General features: G+C 38.4%; 1 protein-coding gene across 4 annotated transcripts in view; it reads right to left on the bottom strand.

Moving 5' to 3' along the window:
- The window catches only part of PARD3B (par-3 family cell polarity regulator beta), a 399,222-nt gene that overhangs the window by 247,621 nt on the left and 125,952 nt on the right, over positions 1–25,649 (bottom strand). For all 4 annotated transcript variants that reach the window (XM_039389618.1, XM_027731420.2, XM_039389619.1 and 1 more), the window contains exon 4: positions 16,659–16,765. In XM_039389618.1, the coding sequence (XP_039245552.1) occupies positions 16,659–16,765 (107 nt within the window). The remainder of the gene's footprint in view (positions 1–16,658; positions 16,766–25,649) is intronic.

Genomic DNA, 25,649 nt, shown 5'->3' with positions numbered 1-25,649 from the left:
AACAGCAGAATAAATCAAGTATGGCTGAGAGGGCCAAGGTCAGTTATGACAAAGCCAGGAACATGACAGATGCATGAAGGATGACAAGGTTCAGCACAGCTGAGTTCTTCACGGTGCTTCTCAGCTAAGACATGGGAAGCCCAATTGATGTAAACACTAGTATTTCCTGAACTTACATTTCCCTTGATTTTAAGAAACGTGTTGACAGAAAATCTGAGCAGCCTGAAAAGTTAATGAGGTTTAATGCATGTGAATTATTTAAGCTTTAAAACTGCAGTACAATATGCTTAGATATAAAGCACAATACAGTTTTATCTACAAGTTAAATAGTTCAAATACTACTACTTATGAAGAAATCCAGTGTTAATTATCCAGGTCAGATCATAATTAAAAGTACTCTACAACCAGAAATGCTGGGAGACTGGTAGCATGTTGGGGGTAATGGGGTGGGGTGTGTTTTTGTAGATTTTTGTTTTGTTGTGGTTGTTTGCCTCATTCCTTAAGAAAACAAGATTACCTATGCCAAGTTCATTGAAATTTACTATTTAAAAAAGCAAATTTGTAATTATTTTGTACGGTGAGGTTCCTTCCACTATCACAGGAAAGCAAAGCTTTTTTCTGGAGATTTTATAATTGTATTATAATAATCCAAAGTGCTGCAAGACTTTGCTTGCATCTTTCATACACTGAGCACTACTAATTGCATATCACTGTAACGTGTTCTAGGTACTCACAAGTAAAGACTTTATCTTTTCTTCTAGAACGAAAAGGTGACAAGAAATAGCTTCAATGAGTTACTCTGTGAGGGAAAGAATTAGGTAGACTTTCTAAAGAAAAGCCTCTCATTCAGAGAATACCAAATTCAAAAGCAACTGAAGGAGGCATTCACTGCTTTCTTCTGAAAATAAGCTTAATAGTCCAGGACCTGATGCATCCTGCAGGCAAGAGCAATACATCTTAGACAAAAGTTGCTCCCAGTAGAAAAGAAGATCATAGAGGGAATGGCATTTTTTCAAGTATCTGTGCGTAATCTCATGCAGGGCTTTAGATTTCAACAAAAAAAAAGCATAGTGATTTAGGCTTAATATTTTAATAGGAACTACTGGATACATGAAACAAAACACTGGAATAATGGGATAATACTGATCTGTGTTGCTAAACAGATGCACTGCTGCATTTTAAGCTACTCAGAGCTTCTGCAATACACATTCACTCCTGTGCAATGGTAATGGAGCGATCAAGCCTGGAGATCACAAATACAGGGGCCTGGGGAGCTGAACTACAGCTCAAAAACTACTCTGAACAGTTTCCTCAAGCATGAACTGCCTACAGCACAGTGTCATGTGCACGAAAGAAGTCCAGGTACTAAGAGGACAGAGATGAGGCTTTTTATTTGCTATATCCTCTCCCAGCAAATAACCCTTTCCTGTTTAAATGGTTATAAATAAAGACAAGTTTAGTTAGCAAACCTTCACTGGAACTTTAAATGGGAACACAACCAGAACAATTTCAGGGATAATTACACTTGATCTGGACTAAAAATTCATTTGTTTCCATTGTGCAAAGTATCCCCATGGCTGTACCCAATTCTAACAGCTACAAGTACCATCAAGTCCAGAAAACAGAAATGGAAGGAGAGAGGGAGCTGAATGCAAACTGAAATAAAGTTTGAACAGTTTGGGTTTGTCTTTTTTTTTTTTCTCCTCAAGCCTGAACTGCCTTACATACTTGTAACAATCAAAAAGGAACTGTTTACCATACGAAAGCAAATATTATTTCTGCTGTTATGGCTATCTGGATATCTGATAGCCTCAGGCAACGCAAAGGGGCCCCAACAACAACAGCTCAACTTAAAAGTCAAAGGGCAAACACCTTTGAAGTGAGAGATGACACAGAAACAGCAGCAGACCTTGAAGTTTGGTCTGATGAACACTTGAGAGTAAATCTCATTCATCCTCACAATCCTCTTGAAGGCAAAACAGGCACATTTAGCACCAATGGTGCTAAATTCTAGAATACCCAAGAGCAAAATGCTCCTCCCACAACCCCCTCATCTAGGGAAACAACAAAGGCTATCAACAGTTTGGTTCAGAGAGGTTCACAGTTCTGGCAAATGGCACTGGGGAATGATTCTTGAAGTTATTAATACCTGTGACCTAATTATCTTTTATTTTATTCTCTGGTAAACAGGAGTGACAGAGAACGTCTCAAGGAAAATATTAGTTGTGTCTGGTTAAGAAGATCCTTGGATTCTTTAGCATCCAGGCTGAACAGGCATAGAAGTTTTTTAGATATGAGTATATGAAGACTACTGCTCATGAACCTGTTCAAATCAGTGGAAAGAACAAAACTGGATTTCCAGTTCTACATTTGGCTTGATTTTTAGAGTGCTACAACACAATTCAGGACACAGATAAGGTACTGGCTTAAAAATAAATGCTGGGTTTGAGGAGTGAGTAGTATCAAACTGGAAGCTCGCAGCTGTGTCTCCCAGGTCTTTACTTTTATTCTGCACTGGTGATGATACTGCTTGGCACAGGAAAAAGAAAATGGCAACTACCTTTTTGCTGCATAGGTAAGACTGTGGTCTCAGGAAAGGACCTCACCCTGCCACTTCAGAGAAATCATGCTTTTTTCTGCAATTGCTGTTTCTCAACAGTAAGGAGAGGTGCATTAATGTGGATAAAAGGCTTCCAAATGGGTGTAAAAGCTGTTACACATTACATGTTTTCAAAGCTGGGCTAGGGACAAAGACTTGTCAGTCCCCTTTAAATCAGAGATTAACAGTAATTGTGCACCCAAGGACTGTAACAGTGAGAGCATATTTGCCACTGGCATTTTTTATTTTACTGTTGTAGACAATGACTTCAATTTGTGGTCAACAGACCTCTCAATTCCTTGACTACTTTTAGAACATCATAAAAAGAAACTGTGAAGATCTAGCATAAGCTATGTCTTCATTGGAAAATTTTTGGGAGTCTACAAACCAAAAACAGTGAAGTTATAAACCATACTTCAGATTATAAATTGGTTGGCATTTCTGACACCGGTAAAGGCAATTACTTTTTGGGTGTTGTTTTTTAGCGAAAGGACAGACAATTCTTGTTTTTTTGTTTTTCAGAGATAAAAATGAAATATACCGAGAACTGCTGCTGTTTTTCCTCCTGGATTCACTTTAGATTTATTTATAGCAAGGCTTTCTACCTCTACCTGCAAATGTCACAATTGAGCTGGTGACTTTTATATAGTTTCTTGGTTTAATAACTATGGTAGATATAGCACATGTTCTGCGTCTGCCCCTCTCTGAAAATAAACAAAACCTAATCAGGTCTAAAAACTAGTTTATATCTCACTGTTCAAAGCAAATAGAAAGAGTTGGGCACAGATAACCTAATTTTCACCTGTTTCTGCTTACTGCATATACACTAACTCAATTTAGATTGATCTGCTAATGTTTGCAGACTTACTACAGTGGCACAAGGGTACTACATTCATTCAGCTTATTTTTAAAAAAGACAAACCAAGATGAAATGTTGTTCATACTCCTTTTTAATTTTATCTTAGCTCTTTGTTTATCTCTTCACTTCAAAGCACTTCCAATATGAGGCACAGTTTCAGTGTGACAACTTTGTAAAATTAAAATAGAAAAAATGTGCCAGCATCAATCTGCTTTACATTGGAAAGCACAACAGCCTTGAGACAGAAATGACGACTTATGAGAACAAGCTATAATGAACCCAGAAGTGCTATCTGCAGTAGGAAAAATATGTTAGACTGGAGGCTGAACACTCTTGAAACAATTTGTCTTCTTCAATAGGAGCCTCCTGTTCCCCAGTTGCAGCATACAGTCAAATCTGACTGCAAAAGCAAGGGAAAATTATCAATGTGAATCCCCACAATTCTGCTGGTTAGCATTTCTTATTCGAATTGCAGCTACTTAAAGTCCAAATTTAAAAAGAAAAATACAGCACAGAATAAAGCTGAGTCTGCAAGAGGCATCCTGCACCCGTGGCCTGTCAGTGGCTGGGCAGGAAGGCAGGAGGCCACCCTGGCAGCAGGAACCTCACAGGACCACCCCTCACAAGCCAGGGGCAGGTGAGCCAGCCAGGGCCCAGGGCTGGAGGGTGAAAGCAGGGGCTGGACAGCAGCTGCAGAGATGAGGCTCTCAGAAGGGCCCCCAGGGCAGGGCCAGCCCATCTGCGGTGACCCCCAGGAACAGGGGAAACCGCCCAGGGCCCTGGAGGACACTAAACCTGCCAGCTGGATCCCCAGTGCCCCAGTTCAAAAAAGCCCAGACCTCAGGGCAGGACAAGCACGTGAGTCAATGTGGTCCTAGTTAAGAGGGAGGTTAGAGAGGGTTAAGGGTCTGATTCCAACAGTACCAGTCAAGATCCATGGCAGATGCCCAGGTTGACAGACCCTTCTCAAATTTCAGTACTGCTCAGAAATAAGTTTTACTCTCTAGTGAGCTGTATTCTCAAACTCCTTTGCACAGACATCCTTTCGTTACCTGTGAACTGCAATATATTGATCTCGTTCCTGTTCTTTTCACAACAATGTACCTGAGGAACAAACTCAATTCTCCTAAAAAACATTCTTAACAAAGGACACCAAATGAATATATATGCTACATATGCACAGACAGCATTAGTGGGTAGCATTACTTTATATGGTTTTCCAGACATGCTTTCCCACTAAAAAGAGCTTCTAGTAGGCTCTCCTAGTAGCCTGAGACCTTCTCCTGTCTTCTGCCTGAAAATTATCTTTTTTTCCTTCAAGAGCTGGTGAAAGATATGAACTTCCTTTCTAACTCGACTGTGTACCATTTTAACTTGATAAACATTCATCAAAACCCTAGAATATTTTAATTACTTAAAAAGCAAAATAAATCTGTTATAAATTGCATATATCAATCCAAAAAGTATTTTCTCACTTGATTTTTGCAGTCCAAACTAAACAGAGTTACCAACCAGCCCTAAATATGCACATTTGGTTGTTACAGAGTAAATACGAGCAGCAGTGGAACAGAAAGTTAGACCTGAAGTAATCTTACTTATTAAATAAATAATAAAGAAGTATTTTTGTGGTAGTCAATATCATAATCATATGAATATATAATAGTATGTAATGAATTCTAAATATTGAATAATTTTAACAAAAATTAAATCACCATAAACCTAGAATTTGCATGTTAGACCTAACCTTAACAGGTAACCGACATCAGACACTTCTAGTGTCTGATTAGTATAAAAGTAATTTTAACAGAACTAACATCAATAGTTTGATGCTTTAGACACTTGTATAGTATTATAAACACATGTAATTGGCAGCAGATTTATTTCCCAAAAGTGTTATAATCTTTTGGCATACTGCCAACATTATTTTAAAAAAAAATTATTTATGAATGCATGCATCTGGTTGAAATGAACTAACTTTACCTGGTAATATCAGTATTTGTATGACTGGTGACATTAACATAATAGTATCATCAACATGCCTCTCAAAACAGCCTTTTCAAAGTGACAACTACACACAAACTAGACATTGAAAGGTAAAGAGGCAGAAAATCACAGCCGGGCATTAAGCAATCATCTGGTTCAGTGTTTTGTAAACTCAAGGATTGCTTTCTTATTATTAACACAGTAATCCCTAATCTAATAGTATATCTTCTGTTGACAATTCCTTCCTATATTCTGAGGTGCTTCAAAGAGAAGAAACATATACCAGAGATTCTCTTTTGTGCATTAACTAGACTATCAATTTGACCATTGCATCCTGGTTATCAATTTGTGGATTTGTCTATGAACAGCAGTCCAATTTTCCTTCTCTTCCGCATGATGGGATGGAGCATTTTCTCATGCTTAACAACAGGGAATCAAAGATAGACAGAATGGCCTGAAGACTGAAGTGGGATTGACTTCTTTTACCCCAAGTTAATTATGCTATTTAGAAGTTTATAGGGCAATTATTAAATAATAAAGATATTGTGTAAAAACTTTTCTAGCCCATTCTGATCCTCTGTACTCCTCTGAACCTCCTTAGTAGGGACTTGAAAAGGACTTACAGTGTTTTGCATTTTTTCCATAAGGAGCAAAACATTTTCATTTTAGGTGTTCTTACCACCATACAGCAGACCACTTCAGTCATCAACGTTTTCAGGACACCTTCTGTAGAATATTTTTCCCTCAGATATACAACGTTACTGAATTCACTTTCTCCAACAGAAATCCGAGAACATCCAAGGCGGCACATACTATGCACACAGGAAATGAGATACATTTATACATCAGCCACACTCATCTCGCAGCTGGTCTTTGTGCCAGAGAATTGTCACCAATATCATTACTTTAAAAAACCCCACATCTTTGCAGAAGCACACAGCAACATGTGATACCTAGGTAGCTATGGTGGATACTTCACAGATCTGAGGAAAATGTTCACGTTCTTTTAAGCCAAATAAACAGTTATGACTATACTCTTTGGCTGAAAAGAATACCACTACAGGAACTTCTGAGCAACAAACACATTTGTCAGTAAGAACTGCAGTATTTCACACCCTTAATTTATTTATTTTTGAAATGAAACATTCATATTTTGGCTATATCTTTGAAAACCAAATTAAAGGGGATATATTTCTTCCTGCTGATAATGAGATTTTTTTCTTCTTTGTGACTTAAAATCCATTTAATCTGGTTTTTTTGTTGCCCGGAATCTCCTCCTTTTATCACGCTTGCAATTTCTCATAGAAGTGTTTCATAAAATTCTCCTTGGAATATGTCCTTCTGCATCAGAAACAGAATTCATTTGGGCTTTTAAGGAAAGTGTCAAAAGACGAGGCAACGAAGACTGGCCCTTGCTCAGAAGTGCTGCTTGCAGAACTTACTTTACCCCAAAACAATGTATTTCTGTTTGATTCTCATTCTGTTGCTTGAAGGACAGAAAAATGTACGCAGATCATAAAAGAAAGGGAGGTGTGGGGGTGGAAGTGAACACCAAATCTGAAGTACCTTCCCCACGTTCCTTAGACTGACATGAGGCCAGCTGAAAAGAAGGGCTTTCCTTTTGTTTCTGTAAAGCTGACAGATGTACTATGAAATTGATTGTACTTGGTCATTCCAAAAAGCAGAACGGAAAAGGAGGAGGCCAATTTATCTCCACAGGTGTTAAATATATAATCATCTCTGATGCACCGCTATTAGGTCAACGGAGCAAGCACGCTACAAGAAACAGCGGCTCTTTTATTTAAAGTCCAAGTTCATGTCACTCTAAGACAGCTGCTAAATAGGCAACAGCATGAATGCAAAGGGAGAGCAATCCTGCTAACTCCATGATACTGTGATATGCTCTCAAAGACACCACGAGGTGCTTCAGTGCAGCCACATTACAGCTCAAATGCTGTAAATATGGTACTGCAGCAGCCCTTGGGACTGACACAAAGAAGGAAGCTTTTTACTTCAGTTTTAGCAAGGAGGTTGAGAATCCACATTGAAACCATATTAAATCAAGGTTTAATCCAAGATGAAGGCAAAACTTACTGTTACTAGTAACAGTAATGCAGACAACTAATTTAAAAAAAAAGCACAGGTCACTACTCAACTTGATTGTCAAGAAAAAAAATACCAAAAAATCTTACAGGATCAGCTGTTCCTATAAGGTCTCTCTTGAGGGATAATTTATTTTCTTTCCCCCCCCTTATGATACTGCTTGGAATGTGTAATACTTTGTACTGGCAAATATGTTTTTTTAGGATCCGAAATACATAATAAGAACAACTGTGCCATATCAAATCACAGGTCCATCTCTGAATACCAGTGTGCCTCAAAAACTGCTAATTATTGTCCCTCATAGTACAGAGAAACAGTGACAATAATTTGCTCTTGCATCAAGACAATTATTCTAAAGTCTAGTCACTTCCTTTTAACTTAAGATTTGCATTTTACTGAATTGTTTATTTCTTAGATTTTATTTACTTAAAGTTACTTCAGAGAAGTTATACTGCTCATGTCACAATAAAAGGTCATATTAGATTTACAGGCCAGAAGAAACAATTGCAATCACTAACAAAAATCAAAGGATGTTTGTTCAATCTTGAAGCTCATTGAATCACCCTTACCATTTCAGTCTATATTCACAGTGGTCTTAGTTTATTATAGCCAATTCCAAAATGTCAAACACCTGCAACACCAAAAGTATGCAGTACACAGAAGCACTAAAATATTCCTCCCCTCATTCCAGGTGTCAGTGTCAGAAATTGTTTCACAGGGATGGAGTAAATCAGGACCTGTTGCCATAAGAAAACCACCAACTGAATGTGGAAGTTTCAAAGAGCACTATGTTATTATTGCAACTCAAAAAATCTGTACATCCAGATTAGCTGAGACACCAGCTACACAGGAGAAGAATAAATCTCCAGGGTAATTTAGGGTTGAATAGGCCTCGCCCAACAAAATAAAACAAAAAAAATTGCATCTCCTTAGAATATGAATAACTGTCGATAACCGTAAGAGAAGCAAAGCCACAGATCTCACTTCTGGAGAGAGACAAATATTAACCAGAACAAGAACAGAGCCTCATACATCAGTGCACTGCAAGATGACATATTACAAAATCAAAAATGAGGGTTTTTCCTAATATCACAGTAGCATTTCAGTCTAAATTAGTATCAAAGATCTCTGCCATTATTCCTGGTTGTCTACATCTATGAAAAACGTTACTTAGTAGTAAGCATTTCAGTAGGACACTGAGTACCTATTTTATTTTAGCTAAATGTTTCTAGAGCTCGACAGTAAATGATATGCATGAGCCATGTTGACTGTCATCTTCCACTTCTAATTTGACTGTCAGACATAAAAGTAACTTGCTAATGTTTCATTCCAATTTCAGCACCATGAGCCTGTTGCATAAGCTGCCTGCTAAAAGCTGTTCCAGATGGAATGACAGTATTTTGTAGGACCCCAAAGATGTAGCTATAGAGATGCATGTGTCAACAGCATTGACAGCATGACCTTTTTCCCCCTTTTTTTTTTGTCAGCAGTTCTTATTTACACCCTATAGTTTTTCCCCATTCCTTATAAGACAGGTCACGTAGGAAAAAGAAAGTTTCAAGTTCCTCAGTCATCTTCCTGCAATCACATCTACCTGAGCACACAAGGCAGAGGACAAATGAGGAAGGTTTATAAACAGTAAGGTATTTTCAAAGTTACAGCCAAGGCCCAAAATTTATTTTAAAGAGGAAACAAAATCCAGTCTCCTACTAACAAGTTCCAGAATGATGGAGAGCTTTGATGATTTTCATCAGAGATATTTTCTCTCATGAATAGTCAGTAAAATGCCGGTACTCCTCTCATTAGAAACAGGTTTTAGAAAACAACTTGTAAACAATGAATAACAACTTCTACTGATTGTACCATTTTTACTGATAATTTATATACTATATTAACATCAAAGAGCATTCATTATTAGCTCTTAATAAAATAAATCACAAAAAGCCTACTTATCCTTCTCAAATAAAAATATGTAAATTACACCCACCGCTCATCTTAAACAATACAGGTAAAACAATACACTTTTTCTGACACATAGGCTGTGCAAGGAACACAAAGAGGACTTTTCCACACACGCACCTCTTCACACCCTCAAAAGAGGAAATTACCACAGGGCACTTCTGTCCTTTTTCAGATGAACAATTCAGTATTCTGAAGTATTACAAACATTTAATTTACATTTCTTAGTTTTTCCTCTACGATATAATTTCTTTTTGACACAGAGTGCCACAGCACACAGTACAAGGAAGAGGAAAAAAAAAGCCGTGCAGGGTTGAAAGGCAACAGGAAGAATGGAGAAGGAATGGCTTTTGTTATTTCGACAGCCCTCAGCTCGCTGCAGAGTTGGATTTATAATAGGTTCTTTAAGAGCAGCAGTTTTCCATGGTGTAAGAGTGCCACACAGCTCTGGTTCCTGGAGTGCCTCACACCAACAACTTCAAAACTAACTCACTGCAGATGTCCCTATGATCATCTAATCAGACATCAAAAGCAATACACTGACAAGCTCCTGTGCTGATTAGGAGTGTTCTATATATGTTGCACAGTGCAAACAGACACACAGTAGTTGCTTTAAAAATGGATTCACCCACATCAGAATTCCCTTTTAAAAAACTCAAACTGTTTGGAACTCCCCAGCTGAATGACAGAAAACCCTTTTAAATCTCCCCAGATCTTCTGTTCAGTTCCACAGTGCAGTATTTCAAGAACAAGAGTTAAATTATTAATAGGGAGACTTTTACCAAAAAAAAAAAAAAAAAGCCTTCCAGAATTTAAAAACATTGCTATTCTGAATGACAGCCTGAGACCACACCACATTAGGGAAGCAGTCTTGCCTTTACCCTACAACATACATGGTAATATCTAAGATGTATTTCCACATCTACTTTGATGTCTAATTATTATATGTCAACAAGCACGGATTTAAAGCATTACAAGTGCACCATCCTTCCAGCACTGCTAGTTCCTGAAAAATTACTATGTTTCTCCCAGTATCTCATTTCCTTCTCAGAGCCCACCTCCTGCAATACTTTAAGAGGGCTTATAAGAAAGATGGGGACAGACCTTTTAGTAGGGCCTGTTGTGATAGGACAATGGGTAATGGTTTTAAACTAAAAGACGGTAGATTTAGACAAGACACAAGGAAGAAGTTTTTACAGTCTAGGTGGTGAAACACCGGCTGTCTGGAGAGGTGGGAGATGCTCCATGCCCGGAAACATTCGAGGTCAGACTAGACTCAAACTGAAAGAGGGAAAATTTAGGTTAAATAGGAAGAAGAAATTCTTTACTGTGCGGGTGGTGAGACACTGGAACAGGTTGCCCAGAGAAGCTGTGGATGCCCCATCCCTGGAGATGTTCAAGGTTGAATGAGGTTTTGAGCAACCTAACCTAGAGGAAAATGTCCCTGCTTATTGCAGAAGGGCTGAAACTAGATGACCCTCAAAGGTCCCTTCCAAACCAAACTGTTCTATGATTCTCATAGCTATGGGAGAATTTCAAATTGAAATTCTAATACATGCAGAAAATAAAATACCTGACCTAGTCCAGTAAACATACCGGACAAAAGTTCTACCTTCTAGAATGAAGGCAATAAATTCTCATGGCAGTGCAGTCTCTTAAGTCTCAGCAGAAGCCTGCCCAATCAACCCAAGCTATAAACTCTATAGAATTATTCCACCACTGTGTCAAAACATGCCCTACTTTTAAATAGCATGATCAGATTCACTAATATTTCTGCTTTTTTCTTAAAATAAAATACCAAAACATTTTGAAAGTACTACTCACAATCTTTATCTCATAGCCAAACTCTGATTGCAGCATATCTTTATGTTTACATATGTATATAATATTGTACAGAAAAGGAACAAATCATGGAGCTGCATCCTTACACATGTGGACATTATGCTAATTCGCAGACTCTTAATCAGGAAGGCTAATACACCACAAGCACAATTAACAGCCAGAAGAACCAGAGGAGGTTTTGACCCTTTTTAACAAGGGCTTGAAACATAAAAATGTTCTGATTATATACGAACCTTATTCAAAATTGCAAATTACATGTCCACAATGCATAAAATACAGTCAATTTCAAGTCACGTCTAGGCAAAAATTGAAACTGTATTGAGCCACTAGAGTAGCTCTTCAATTGATCTAGCATCTCATTGTATCTTTAAATATGGATAAATACAATTTAATCAGCCAGTCTCATTGATTAACTCCAAGATAACCTAAGTATTTATCCAGAAAACATGTAGGTGTAAAAGAAAGTCATGCAGAACACAGCACATCCATAATAATCAGCAAGTTAACAAGAGGGGGTGAAACTTTAGTCCCATTATAATTAACGCAAAATTCCCATCATGCCAAATAGGATCACAATCCTCCATATGAAACTCATGATATATCAAGTCTTACAATAGTAGGTATGTCTGTCCCTGGGCAAAAAGAAAGACAAGCAGAAGTCACAGCTCCAGAAACAAAAGTTCAAGTGTTTTAGTTATACTAAAATTACTTAGCAATTACTACCTGGATGAACTGGACTGAGCAGAAGCAGCAAAATGTATTCTATTCCCTAAAAAGTTTAAAAAACCCAAACCAGCAGAACCCTACAGTTCTGACTTTCTGCCTTGCTGCATCTGATCTTTACCACAGTGAACACTGAGCAGAGGGATCCAGCTAGGAACTTCTGAGCTGGTGAAGAGAACCTGAAACTGCAGCTCCCCTTGGCAAGCTGGGGACAAGTGTTGAGCAAGTGTTAAGTGCCCCAAGAATGCTTCTTCTGAAAGACTTCAGCCACCTCAATCACATGGCAGAGGAGATCCCCAGTTGAAGACTACATGCCCACTACTACATCCACTTTCTGAGGCCAGGTCACTCACAGCCAAAAAGCAGCTGGACTAGCCCTTGGCTATTGCCATGGCAAAGCTATGGCCACAGAATTTTTCAGAGAAGTGGAATCATGAAATCCTAGAATGGTTTGGGTTGGAAGGACCTTAAAGATCAGCTAGTTTCAGCCCTGCAACAAGCAGGGACATTTTCCACTAGATTAGGTTGTTCAGAGCCTCATCCAATCTGGCCTTGAACATCTTCAGGGATGGGGCATCCATAGCTTCTCTGGGCAACCTGTTCCAGTGTCTCACCACTTGCACAGTAAAGAATTTCTTTTTCCTATTTAACCTAAATTTTGCCTCTTTCAGTTTGAACCCACGACTCCTTGTCCTATCACTACAGTTCTTGATGAAGAGTCCCTCTCCAGCTTCCCCATAGGCCCCCTTCAGGTACTGGAAGGCTGCTATGAGGCCTCCACGCCCCCTTCTCTTCTCCAGTCTGCCTTCACAGGGAAGGCTTAGGGCCCCTCACCAACTTTGTGGCCATCCTCTGGACTCGCTCCAACAGGTCCCTGCCTTTCTTGTGCTGGGGACCCCAGAGCTGGACACAGCACTGCAGGTGGGGTCTCATTAGAACAGGGTAGAGAGGCAGAATCACCCCCCTTGCCCTGCTGCCCACGGTGCTTTTCCAGCCCAGGATTCAGTTGGCTTTCTGGGCTGTGAGCGCACATTGCCGGCTCACGCCACGTTTTCCATCAGTCATTACCCCCCCAAGTCCTTCTCTGCAGGGCTGCTCTCAATCACTTCTCTGCCCAACCTGTAGGTGTGCCTAAGTACATTAAACTAATTCTGTATCCCTGAAGTCCTCTCTGAAGACCTAGGGCTAGGGCAGGAAGTTTCCATTTTGAAAGCCTGGCCAGGGCCCTGTGATTCTAACTAGGCAGAAGAGCTAAACAGTTGCCTTCATAAAATAAAAAATTCACTAACAAATGCTTTTTCTTCAATAACAAATTCAGATGTTTGTTATCCCTATTTTTCCCTGATTACAGTCCCTAAATTTTTCAGTGGCAGCTATCACAATAAGGAAAGAGAGGTTTGGATGAAAAAAGAAACTCAAATTTTGTACCATCTGTTAAATGACTTCCAGTCTGAGAGAACAGATGCTGGACTTCACTATCAGTTTTTGATTGATCTAGAAGTATTTTGTTAATTGGGGCTAAAACTACAGCTAAGACAGAATAAGTGTCAGGGAAAATACGAAAGAATAGTTCAAATTCTTCTCAAACTACCTGGTAACTCAGAAAAGGTTTTGTTATTTTAGCAATCATTATATGGCATTAAAAAAAAAATACCTTTCTTTGAATAAACAGGACAACATCTAAAAAATAGAATGCATGTTCTGCTTAATGCCATAAACACTGTGAACAACTCAAATGGTCCACCAGGTTCAACCAGTTCACTTGAATGGGAGAGCAACGTTCTTTTCTTGTATTACTGCATGTTTGCTGTTTTATTTCATGCCTTACGTATCTTACACCTGAACCGCACTTTCCTAGAGGCAAATCAGTGCTGTCTTCAGAAAATCACATGGCAGTCACCTCTCAAAAACATGATCAACTACTGGTGTATCAGTACACACTGGAAGACAGCACACAGCCTAACTACAGGTATTTCTACATAGAACTGAACTGCCAGTTGCACATGTGCCAAACACCAAAATACCAGAAGTGCCAAAACAGTTAAGCTAATTATGAAAGTCAGTTTCAATTACAAAATAATTGCTAAGATAATTGTGGCATAAATACAGAGACTTAATTTTCACTACATGCACTGAAAAATGTTTCATCTACCAACAGCTCTGGGTTTTCTAACTTGCATGTCACTGCAAGGAAGCAGTTTAATGTGAAAAAACCACTGTTCTGTGACAAAGGAAATGCAGCAGTAATTTTAAATTTCCAGCAGCAATGTACAGAACAAATGAATTTTCTCTAAATACTGCTTTAACACTTGCGTGAAAGAGCATAGCTATATTCAAAATGCAGGGTTCAGTTGTTCGTGCCATGTTTTTTCATTTGTCAGATATTGATTTTTCTGTATGTTTTAAAACAACCTGTACCTAATATAACCTATGTTATTTAAGCTTTCTGTGCTTCCCAGAACATTAAGCCAAAGCATATTTCAGTATGATTGACGATCAGAGTTTTAGAAATGGTACTGTTGCAAAAATAAGAGCTGGTATAATGTACTTTGCTATAACTGATTTTCACTTAAACAAACAAACAAACAAACAAACAAACAAACTTTCAACCTTCTGGGCCTTTCCTCCCAGCCCTTACATGATACATAAAAAAAAATTTCTTCTCCACCCCTACTACCTGTCCAGCTTTGACTGTCACCCCTATAGCTGACAGAGGGATGCTCTGTATTTTAGGTATAGAGAATTCCTTTAGGCCTAGAGGATTCTTGTGTAATGATGTAAGTCAGTGAAGCATGGTGAGGTTTTAACCTCCAAGTATTACTGCAATTCTCATGTAATGGCATAAAATGCACTTGTCACCGCTAAAATTATACTAAAAAAAACCAACTCAACAAAACGCTATCTTTCTCTCCTTGATGGTCAAACATAAAGCATTCAAAACATGTCCTGGAATCAAACAGATTTCACTTATTTTTCCATTTTTTTTTCCATTTTCATGGTTATAAATACCGTAGCATCACATACTGACATACTCACTTCATATATTTCTCAACTTTGTAAAGCGTGTACAATCTGCACTGTTAACCAAGTATTCTTTGTACCTTCATTTATCAGACTAAGTCAGTATTTCATTAATATGTAAATGCTTGCAGCAAACATCATGAAAAACCTCTCAGCTCAAACAAGTCTGACAAATGATGCAGGACTTTGACAAAGTTCAGCCCCCTTTAACATCATAATGTACTTGGAGAGTCACTAGGACTATTAAAATTGCACCACTTAGTGAATAACACAAGCCATTGTAAAAGAAAGTGCACGCAAAAAATTTAGGTGCACATGCATTTGGCCATGCAAAGAGGAACAATGAACAGCCAACCAAAATCCTGTGTTGGCCTTCAGAATTACAGTGTTAGACTGAGATCCACATAACATCATTAATGTGCAAGTCAACTGACTTTGTATTTACTTCCTTTATTCACATGAACTTAACTGGAAATGTTGTCTTACATACACCTTCAGCTGAAAGGTTCCCATCTCCAGCGTGTATCCCTGAACCCCAGTTGTCTCCTCCTACTCACTAACATGCCAATACAGCCATTTGTGGCCCCCTGCTATAAACTAGTTGTGATTGATGCTGAAATATCCCCCTTGCACCAAATGAAGAGACTGGGGGTTTCTGAGTGGTTTTTTGTTTTGAAACAAAACAGTGACAGATTGCTTTGCACAGCTGGGGACAGGGAGTGAACTACAACACTGTGTGGAGAAGCTAAAGGGGAAAAGGCATAAATTTCACAAGCAAATGAAAGCAGCGCCATCATTTAAGCCAGCATTCATGGGGTCTTAAGTAGAGCAGTAGACTCATCAGAGCTTTCTAGGGAAACACCAAAAAATAGCTCTATTCTGCTTGATACACTTGTGTCCCAGCTGTCATTCAGAGGTTCTAAAGAATTTCAGCTTTTTTAAGTAATGTAGGAACACCTTCCCCACACACAAACACAAAGCTTCAGGTCTTAAAACTGCAAAGTGAAACATGTGGCCCAAATGTGACCAAGACAGCATCACTTTTAGAAGACTGAAGACAGCCTGCAAAAACATCTCATTAAGAGTTACTGCATCCTCACTAATTATGGTTTTGAAGTAATATTTAGTAGTAACTATATTGAAATAAACAAATTTGTCCTCAAAAGGGAAGAGTCAGGTGTTAAAACAGGAAAAGTGAGATAAAGAAAAGCCTGGGTATCAAAGATGACAGAAATGCCATGAGAAAAAGGGTGCAGGAACAAAGAAGCAACAGTAAACTGGACAATACGATCCTGAACAAATGAAAAATTCCTAAAAGTTCAGTTCACATTCCAGAGTCATATGCCACCATTCAGCTTTAAGTAAATCTCTTCAGAGATTAGCAGAACCACTGCTAATTGATTGTACCACGTGAAATAACCATTTTTCCCAGAGGAAATTATTTCCTTTACAGAAAACAAGTACGATGCATTTTGTTATCGATCCAAATACAGCTTATAAAACTATTATATACCAACAGGTAAGAAAAGTTTTTAGTCTCAAGAAAAAGGTGAGTTGCATGACACCTACTGCCACGACATGCTTGAGACTGTGGTCACCGGGATGAGAAGCACTTGGGAAATCAGCAGGTGCGCCCAAAGCTGGATCACTGCTCCTTCGCACCAGAAGTGGCGTTCCTATGAGACAAAATACAATGCAATGGTTCAAGGATGCTAAATAAGCACAAGGGACAGCTTCATGTGGTTCAAATAAGAGATGTGTGCAGCACTTAAATATAACCTTATCTGTGGTAATATCCACCTGTTAAATGACTAGATTTGATAGTTGTGCCATTTAGTATTTACTAAGCTAGAGAAATGATAACGCTTTTAAGCACTGTTATGCAGACTTGCTAAGTTAGGTAAAAACTCCTGACAAACAGGAGGAAAAGGCACCTTCTCAGAAAAGCTAATGAGTAGTTGCACGTATCTGTGGCCACATGTACCATCAGGTTCTGCCAGGGAAATCATATGGTTGGTCTCAGGAATAACTGTGAACACAGGAAGAACTAGCTACTATTGTTAGTTCCTACAACTGGTAGTGGACTCAAGAACATGGACTCAAGACTTTCACTCCCCACTAAGGACAGCTCTCATTGTGCTATTCTGCATTAATCCACCAAACTGGGATCTCACAATCTCATCTTCAACTGTTCCTTGGTTTCTCCTGGTGTACAGCCAAAGGCCGTACTGAGCAACTGCTTGTCTTCCCCATACCAATTACACAAGGCCACATTTAACCTGTACAGAAGGTCACTGTGACTGTGATGGCATGCCCATATACATAGTCACAAATTCTATTTCCATAAGGACACAAGATGCAATAGTCCATCATCACCACCACACCCCCTGTGCTGCCCCAACCTGAGGCAGAGGATCAGGCAGATCAAATGACAGATCAGGCACAAGAGGTAGCTGAAGGATAACTCCCTACAATAACTTCATTTAGTATCTAACATGCCTTGGGCTGGCTGTGCAGAAATGGCCTAAATACAGATATAAAGAAGGGGAAGAAATTTCATTTACAGCAGATCTGTCTCCCACTCCTGACTGCCAGGACTGCCAGGGAACAGACACAGGCAGTTGCAGTTGTTTGAGAAAAATTATAGATTAAACAGCTTCCACTTGCAGGTATCTTCAATTAGACTTAACAAGTATTCATGTCTATTCATGTGCTTTCTGGGAATAACCTCAAAGACCAGTCAGCAACTTCTAGCAACACAGCCATCCAGTTAACAGAGTACACTACAGAACACCCTTTGCAAAACTTCCGGGTGGGCCGAGAGGGAAAACATCTTTAGGAATACAAGAAAGGAATTTTTCACATTATCCAAAATAAAATTCAACCAAAACCCACTTTTTTTTTTCCTCCAAGCCTTTCCAAAGTAATTAATTTATAGGCAAAATCACAAAAAAATTATAGAACATTGGTCTAAGACAGTAATTCTTCAAATGTTTCAAGTGAGTGAAATTAAGATTATAGCTGTCAGTTATAATACTAATTATAGTGGCTGGGGCTGATGACAGCCATAATTACTAGATCTATAAAAGGAGTTTGAACATGCAACAGTTTCCTCATTAGATGCTAACAAAGCTGGAGTGATCTGTACCACATCCACTTTCAGCACATCTTTGTCATTACAGTTGGAATAAATACCAGCACCTGATGTTGAGGAACAACTAAAGAACCTAATGATCTTACCCTTCCTCATAGTGAGTAACAGTTTTTATATGCAGGTAATCCCTTCTGTGCTGACTTCCACAGGAAATCAGTAAGAAAAGCAAAAGTAAAACTTAAATTTGTGTCCTGGCATTGAGGGAATGCTTAAAAATCAGAAGGTGAATATGGTTTTTTGTGCCAAGTGATTACCATCTTTGCACCAAGAGCTATGCATGTTTTTACAAGGAGGTTCTGCAGAAAGGGTTTGGTCACCAAACTTATTCATTTTGTGTGATTTTCCAAATGTGTCAGTATGTCAAAATGAACCAAATCTCTCCACTCAAATATTCCCGTTCTTCACATGAAGCTTAAGAGAAATTTGTTTCCTCTCTAGGCACACTTGATAAGAAGCTATATAAAAGCTAAACCCAAGAAGCATTGGGTTTTTAAGTTACTCTGTTCTTTAAGATAAATACTTATTCATTAAAATAAATTTTTCTATATATGACCAAAGTGTTTCTGGTGGCCTGTATCCAATTTTCAGTCTCTCCTCAATACAACAGATCCTGAGACATTTTTGTGTGATTCAATATAATTAAGTCTCCAAATCCTTTTGACATAAACATGAAAAGTTCCTTACACTCTTCAAGGCCACCATTCCAGCCCCTTTCCTCATTTCTGTTCTCCTTTTTCCACAATGAAAAATCCACAGAAACTCAAAGAGGCTACAAAAAATTCCCCACATTCAACTAAAGAGGCCAAAGATACGAAGGGAAGGGGACAAGTCATCCCATCCAAAAAAAAAAAAAAAAAAATCACTTATATCAAGCTCACTCCCCCTACCAAAGCCAACACTCTGAAATCAGATTTCGCCTTTTTCCTGAGCTATCTTCTACAACCAGCTTCTCGTTTCTTTGCCATTCCTCTGGCTGAGAGAAAGATGAAGGACCTATCACCGTGACAGCTGGGAGACAGGACTCCCATTTGTTCCAGGGCCTCCTCGCAGCCCCAGCAGGTGAAAGATGATGTCTCCTGTCTCACACCACTTCAGCACTTCTCTCTGTTCTCTCTGTTGACTGTTGCAAGATGCTGTTTTTACTACATTCTCCATCCTCAGTTCTGAGGTCTCCTTTTACTTGCTTTTTGTCACTGTTTTCCAGAGAAACTGAAGCAAAATGACAATTTTCAATTTTCAATTTACAGCTGTCTAAACTATGAAACCAAAGTCTGCAGGAGCAGCAGGACTATAAAGAATACTGTTTTCCAGTTTGGGAAGATGGCCCTGCAGCTATTTGCTCTCTTTGTATCTTGCAAGTTTTTGCTTATTGCCATGAGGCTATGAAATTTATGGTGCTCATCTGGAATGCTTCCCTACTTGCACAAAAACAACTGGATTTTTTGGCTATTGTCTATAATGCTTTCTCTTTTCTCCCAATATGCTGCAAATTTTAGAGTCCTACACATCATTTTCTTCTTGAAGAGAAAACCAGAGTCTATTTTCTTCATTTTTTTAAAATGTATTTACAGACATCTAACAATTTCTTGTACAGAAATATCACACATCATAACATCTCTGTGAAATAAGTCAGCTGTAGTCTTTAGCTAAAATTATACAAAACAGTCCCTCTGGCCCTTATTGTTTTACATGCACACACCACAAAAACACAAAGCCAACCTTTTACTAGACAATAATAAATTGAACCAAGGTGTTCTCTCTAATAGTAGAAAACACATAGCAAATAGGAAGATTGGATTAAAGATTTGAGAAGAAGTGGTACTTTCCTCCTTGGCAGGGAGAGTCCCTTATCATCTTTCACGAGACAGCAATTCTCAGCAGTTCCCTGAGCTGACACACTCTCCTCCATCTCCCCTCATCTCCTTTGTGGCTCAGGCTGCTCCCTGCCACAAGAACAGCATTCCAGCCTGCACTTCTCCTATGGGCTCCTTTATTTTTCCAGCCTTTCCCCGCCTCCTCTATACTGCATACTCGGATCTCTTGAAAGCAAGCGTCTCCCTGGCACTCCAGAGAGAAACCTTCCCAAATCCCACTGCCCAGGACTCAGCCTGACTCAGGAGCCACATCCATTATACATATATATCTTGTATTTGTTCATCACCATCTTCCTTAGACGTAAATAAAATGTAATGAAAAACCATCACCAACACTATTTATTACAGACATGCTATAGACAATTATACACATTTTCTTAAGAGATTCTATCAGACATTTTCTTCTGTCAGGAAACAGAATGTTGCCTTTTTCCTTACTGCTTTCCTTTTGTCATAGTGCGTTTCCATGTTATTCTACTCACGCTTTGCATTTGTGCTGAACATTTATAACAACCAGTGTAAGCTCAAACACAAAATTCATCTTCCTCTGAATGATGAGACACACAGAAACTCCTTCCTGCATACCAAGTTGATCATAGAAACACTTTTTTTTTTTTTACAAACCCTACTATTTTGTCCAGAGCAGCACTTTGGATTTTAAACTTAGGAACTCAGTTTAAAGAAACAGTCATCCTCATCTTGCAGCATTGCATCACAAGTTTACGGACAAAGAAATTCAAACACATGTTCAAGATTAAAATTTTTCTCATGATGACAGCTTTTAACCTCAATCACTTCAGGGTGTGCTTCCCCTTCTTTCAAAATTTGCACCATGTACCTTTTACTATGGTATCACAGCACCTTCTAAGCACAGCACCTTCTGACACGTGGATGTGTCAGCCTTATTCACAATACATACTCTTTGACAAAGCTGATGAGATAAAGTCCTGCAGTTTTCCTTCCTTAAAGTAAATTCTATCACTTAGTCTTGACTGTAGATCAATCTTTTCCTTTTGTTAGCATCACCCTCAAAAATAAGTATCTACACAGATTCATGGTTAACAGTGTATTTTCCCTGAACTCTTATGTTTTGGAAATATTTTTTTTTAACTGCAAATATGGCTGAAACAAGCATATGGTAGAAACCACACTTAGATTTAAATTGGTTGCATTAGGGAAAAAAAACCAAAACAGAGGAGAGAAGTTCTGCAATTTGTACACAATTAAAACCCGAAAACTTGCATCAACACAATGGCAAAAGAAACATCTCCATACCAGATGTAACCCTATTGTCTTAGTTTGTTTAGCTTGTAACTTTCCCTAAAAAAGTTGTGTACAGGCATTAACATACTTGAACAGGAGTGTGCTCTGCCTCACTTAAGCCCTTTGGCAGTTCAAAAATCATCATCTGATGCTAGGAGGAACCTGACTAACCAGAAGTGAAGGGCTTAAGAACACTGTGCAACTGCAGGTAAACAATGCAAGGTCTGGAGTTCAGGATCTGAACATGGTCAGAGGAACTCTGGTGCTTCAGTTGTCCCTGCTGACGTCCCCCTAAGCTCTGCAGGGTTTCTAGGCTCTGAGTTCTGGCATCAAATTTAAGGCCTAAATTTAGACAGCTGACTACTGCTCAGGGTGACCAATATGACAAAAAAAGATTATTCCTATCCCTCCTTCATTTTGTTCATTTGCTCTAAAGTCTCTTAGCTCATGAAAGCACAGTTTACCCCCAGCCTGAAATCCCTTTATTCTTTGAGATTTAGGTTGTAGGTTGCTGTTACTGGGACAAATTCAGAAAAATGGTGAAGACGAGAGTTTATCACCCAAGAGCATTTCTGGTAGGCTGAGTTATCTATAATGCAGTCAGGATATGTACTGAAAATCGATTTTAGCATTGCTTTGGATACAAACACTCTCAGATGATTTTAGGTAAGTTGACACACCAAGGAACACGGGAAGCACAAGCAGATGTGCATTGTTGTGCTACTGCATCAGTGACAGTAGCATAACACATTATGAGGTTGGTTTGTTTGTTTTTCCAAGGTAACAAGGAAGAATTATTTGGGAGGAGAACAAATTATACACTTGGACAGAATACCATAAGTGGGTAGAAGAGATTTTACAGTAAATCACCTACACAGTTAAAGTCATAATTTTAAATTTCTGAATATAAAAATGCTGACTATGATGGGAAAGGAGCTGTTCATCAAGTGTGTATCAACCTGTCAGCTGCTGAAGGCCATACCAATGACAATCACCCTCTGCCTGCTTCCAAATTACATCTGCCAGGACAGACAAACAAATTATTTTCTTACCTGCAGATACCTCCAAATATTTCTTCATAGCTCCTTCTCAGCAAATCATAACAACATTTCAAGTCAGAGTTGAAACAAAACACCATAAATACTATATGCATACACACACAAATGTGAAACTGCACTTCAACATCGACAGTTCTTGGCTGGAAGAGCTCTGAACAGATACCAAATGAAAAACCAGCATGTAAACCGAGAAGTAAAAATTACTTTTAAACTGGTTCTGTTATGAAACAGGTCAGGCACTGGAAACAAAATTACAAGCAAGATATTAATTTATATTTAAATACATAGAAGATCATTAATATATGCCTATTTTTCTTCTTTTTATCAGAGAATTTTCACGTTAACAGGGATACAGACTTCCATTCAGTGCTTTTTGAGAGCACTAAGTAATCAGTGTGAGAAAATTTGGTCACCTTCAGATTTATTGCTTAACACCACCTGAGGCATCATGTAATGGTTCTGCCATGTACTTCACATGTAGCTGACGTGAGCTTGTATGTTCTACCTTATGATAGGACTGTACAGCTTCTTTTATTTCTTAAATATGTAACGCTCTGATGATGTGACTTCTATGTTTAAAGCTAACTCAAATTGGTCATAATAGCACCTATCAATACAATTTCAAATCTAAAGCTATCTGTTCTTCCCAAAGTGCACACTGCACTCTTTAAATTCCCATGGATACAAGATTAGATTAATGACCTAGGATGATGTAACAGTTAAGACAATTGACTTAAATCTACAAACAGATGAAAATCCATTTCCAACAAGGCCTGTCTTTTACATAACAAGCCAGTGCAGAACAAAGTACTTCCCTATCACTCTAAATGAGGTGTAATTTTTCTTACAAACTAAAATTAAAGCAATGGCCTACAAGTAAAACTCAGCAATGGCTTTAAACAGGTATTGTTTTGGGGTAGTGTTCCTCAGTGCCAGGTATTTCAAAATAATTACTTTCTCCAGTTGCATGTGCTGTAACATATTAAGTCAGATTTCAGTTATGAAGTCAAGAACTGTTCTTACAGTTTTTATGACCAGAATGAAATTTCTTTGGTCTGGTTGTTGTCAGAAACAGGGCCTAATGAAAAAATTATGGAATGTTTACAGTTTTTGCAGTTTCAAAGACAGACGTGCAAGAATCACCTACATACATTATTTCAGTAATAAAGTTTATCTAGATCCCATTTTCAGGATCAAAATCTACGTCCCCACAATAAGAAGTTAACCACTTTTCCTCTTAAGGCACTGAGACACATATTCATCTACAGAATATGTACAAATAATGCCGATACTTTCCTCTCGTTTCAAAATTCTTCTCAAAAAAATTTCAAGCTGAAGGACAGGACTTGAGTGTGGATCTTAACCAGGTATTCTCTTTGTGCACTTAAGTTCACACCACACGTCAGACATGAGCAACTTCAGGATCTTCTCTATCAACAGAGTGCCCCTATTTTCAGCTCCTCATCAGAAGACAGGGAGTACGTAGACTTACCAGAGTCCTGGGAGCACCATGACTCTGCTCCAAAGGGTCCTGGCTACAGGTACCACATGGAAGAGACTGAGCAGAGGGGAAGGAGCTGCAGCAGAATCCTCCAGGCATATGGATCAAACAGCTCACAACAGGGAGTTGTGATTTTTTTCCTCCCAATTCAAGCTCAAGCGAAGTGTGCAGCTCCTTCCTTTGCTGGGCAGACTGATCAGGAGTTACGTGAAAATACACTGGTTATTACAAAAGACAATCAGCACTTTCCACTATGGGCCAGGATTTCTCTTACTCTTGTACAAGTGAAGCGTCTTTATGAATCACACAACTATTTTGCATCTACTGATGATGTACACCCTCCAATTCACAGCTTCAGACACAAGATCAAAAATTACAGCCACTTCAAACAGTTTGGGGTTTAATTATTATTTGGAGGGAAAAAATTGTCTTACATTAGAATCTCCCTACGTGCATGCACGTGTACACACACACTTTTTTTGTCTGCTTATTTTGTTGGTTTGTTTGTTTTGGGAGTTGGGTTTTTGGTTTGGGGTTTTGCTTTGGTTGGTTATTTTTTAAAATTTAATATCTTTTGAATGACATTCAGATGTCAAAAAAATAAACTCTGGATACACTTAAAACCACCACTTGTCTTAGTCATCCACCTTGCTGGACACAGCAAAAAGTGTTTATCTTATTAAACAGACTGGGGTTTTTTAAGCACATATTACCTGTAGTTACTGAATTTAAATAAATCATTTTAGGATAATATATCCTATAAGATTTTAAAACTAATAGATCTCAGACTCTTGCACCTCATTTTTATTCACAGATTAAAAGGTGAAAATAAGTATTTCTTCTATTTCAATTCCCAGTCCATTTCTCAACTTCAAATGAAATACTTAATGAACTGTACTAGTTGAATAAACTGACACAAAGAAAATATTCTGTGCACCTGCAAAAGAGGCCACGCTGCCAAAAGCTGGTTTAGCACTTCAGCTAACATCAGTTAGAGGTGCTTATGCAGTCACTTTTCCACGGTTCAATGATTTAATTTTCTTTAAAACTTTGGCAGCTAAACTGTACAGCTTGAATATCACTTTGGCAGCATTTTATTGCTAGTAGTAGAGTAGCAAAATAAATTTTTTTGAAAATTTTAATGGTATTTTAAAGAACAATCACAAATTACAGCATTAGTATATTTTTGTAATATTTAAATATGATCTGTGTTTTATATATATGATTTAAATTAAGAACCTTTTCTGGTTTTCCTTTCCTTAATAAGAGATGTCTTACTGTTATTATTTTCTATTCCAGTCATGGTAAATTAGTTTCAGTCTCAAATTTCAAACTGCCTCCTGATGATTTTAAAGGACATTTAGATAAAATAGTGAAACCTCCTGATCTTGAAACTTTCTTCAAGGTTTCAAGGATTAAGAACATAAGAACAGCTATAGTGGATCCACCTCACTCAGTATCCTGCATCCAGCAGTGCTAGCAAAGACTCAGGGAGAAAGTATAACAGTGTTGTATCCCACCAGCTTGCAAAAAATAACATTTGAAATATTTCCAAATCTGTGTGTTATCTGGACATATTTCCAGACACTGGTGAGCACCTCCTGTGAATTTGTCTAATCCTATTATAATTCATTGATTTTTGGCGTGTTACATCAAATTACACAGTTTAGTTGAATGATTCATGAAAAAAATCAGTTCAGGGTTGTTTTG

The sequence above is a fragment of the Pipra filicauda genome, unplaced genomic scaffold, assembly GCF_003945595.2.
Source record: "Pipra filicauda isolate LSUMZ 115617 unplaced genomic scaffold, ASM394559v2 scaffold74_size2892960_pilon, whole genome shotgun sequence".
NCBI lineage: Eukaryota > Metazoa > Chordata > Aves > Passeriformes > Pipridae > Pipra > Pipra filicauda.
This window is presented reverse-complemented; position numbering and strand designations above follow the sequence as displayed.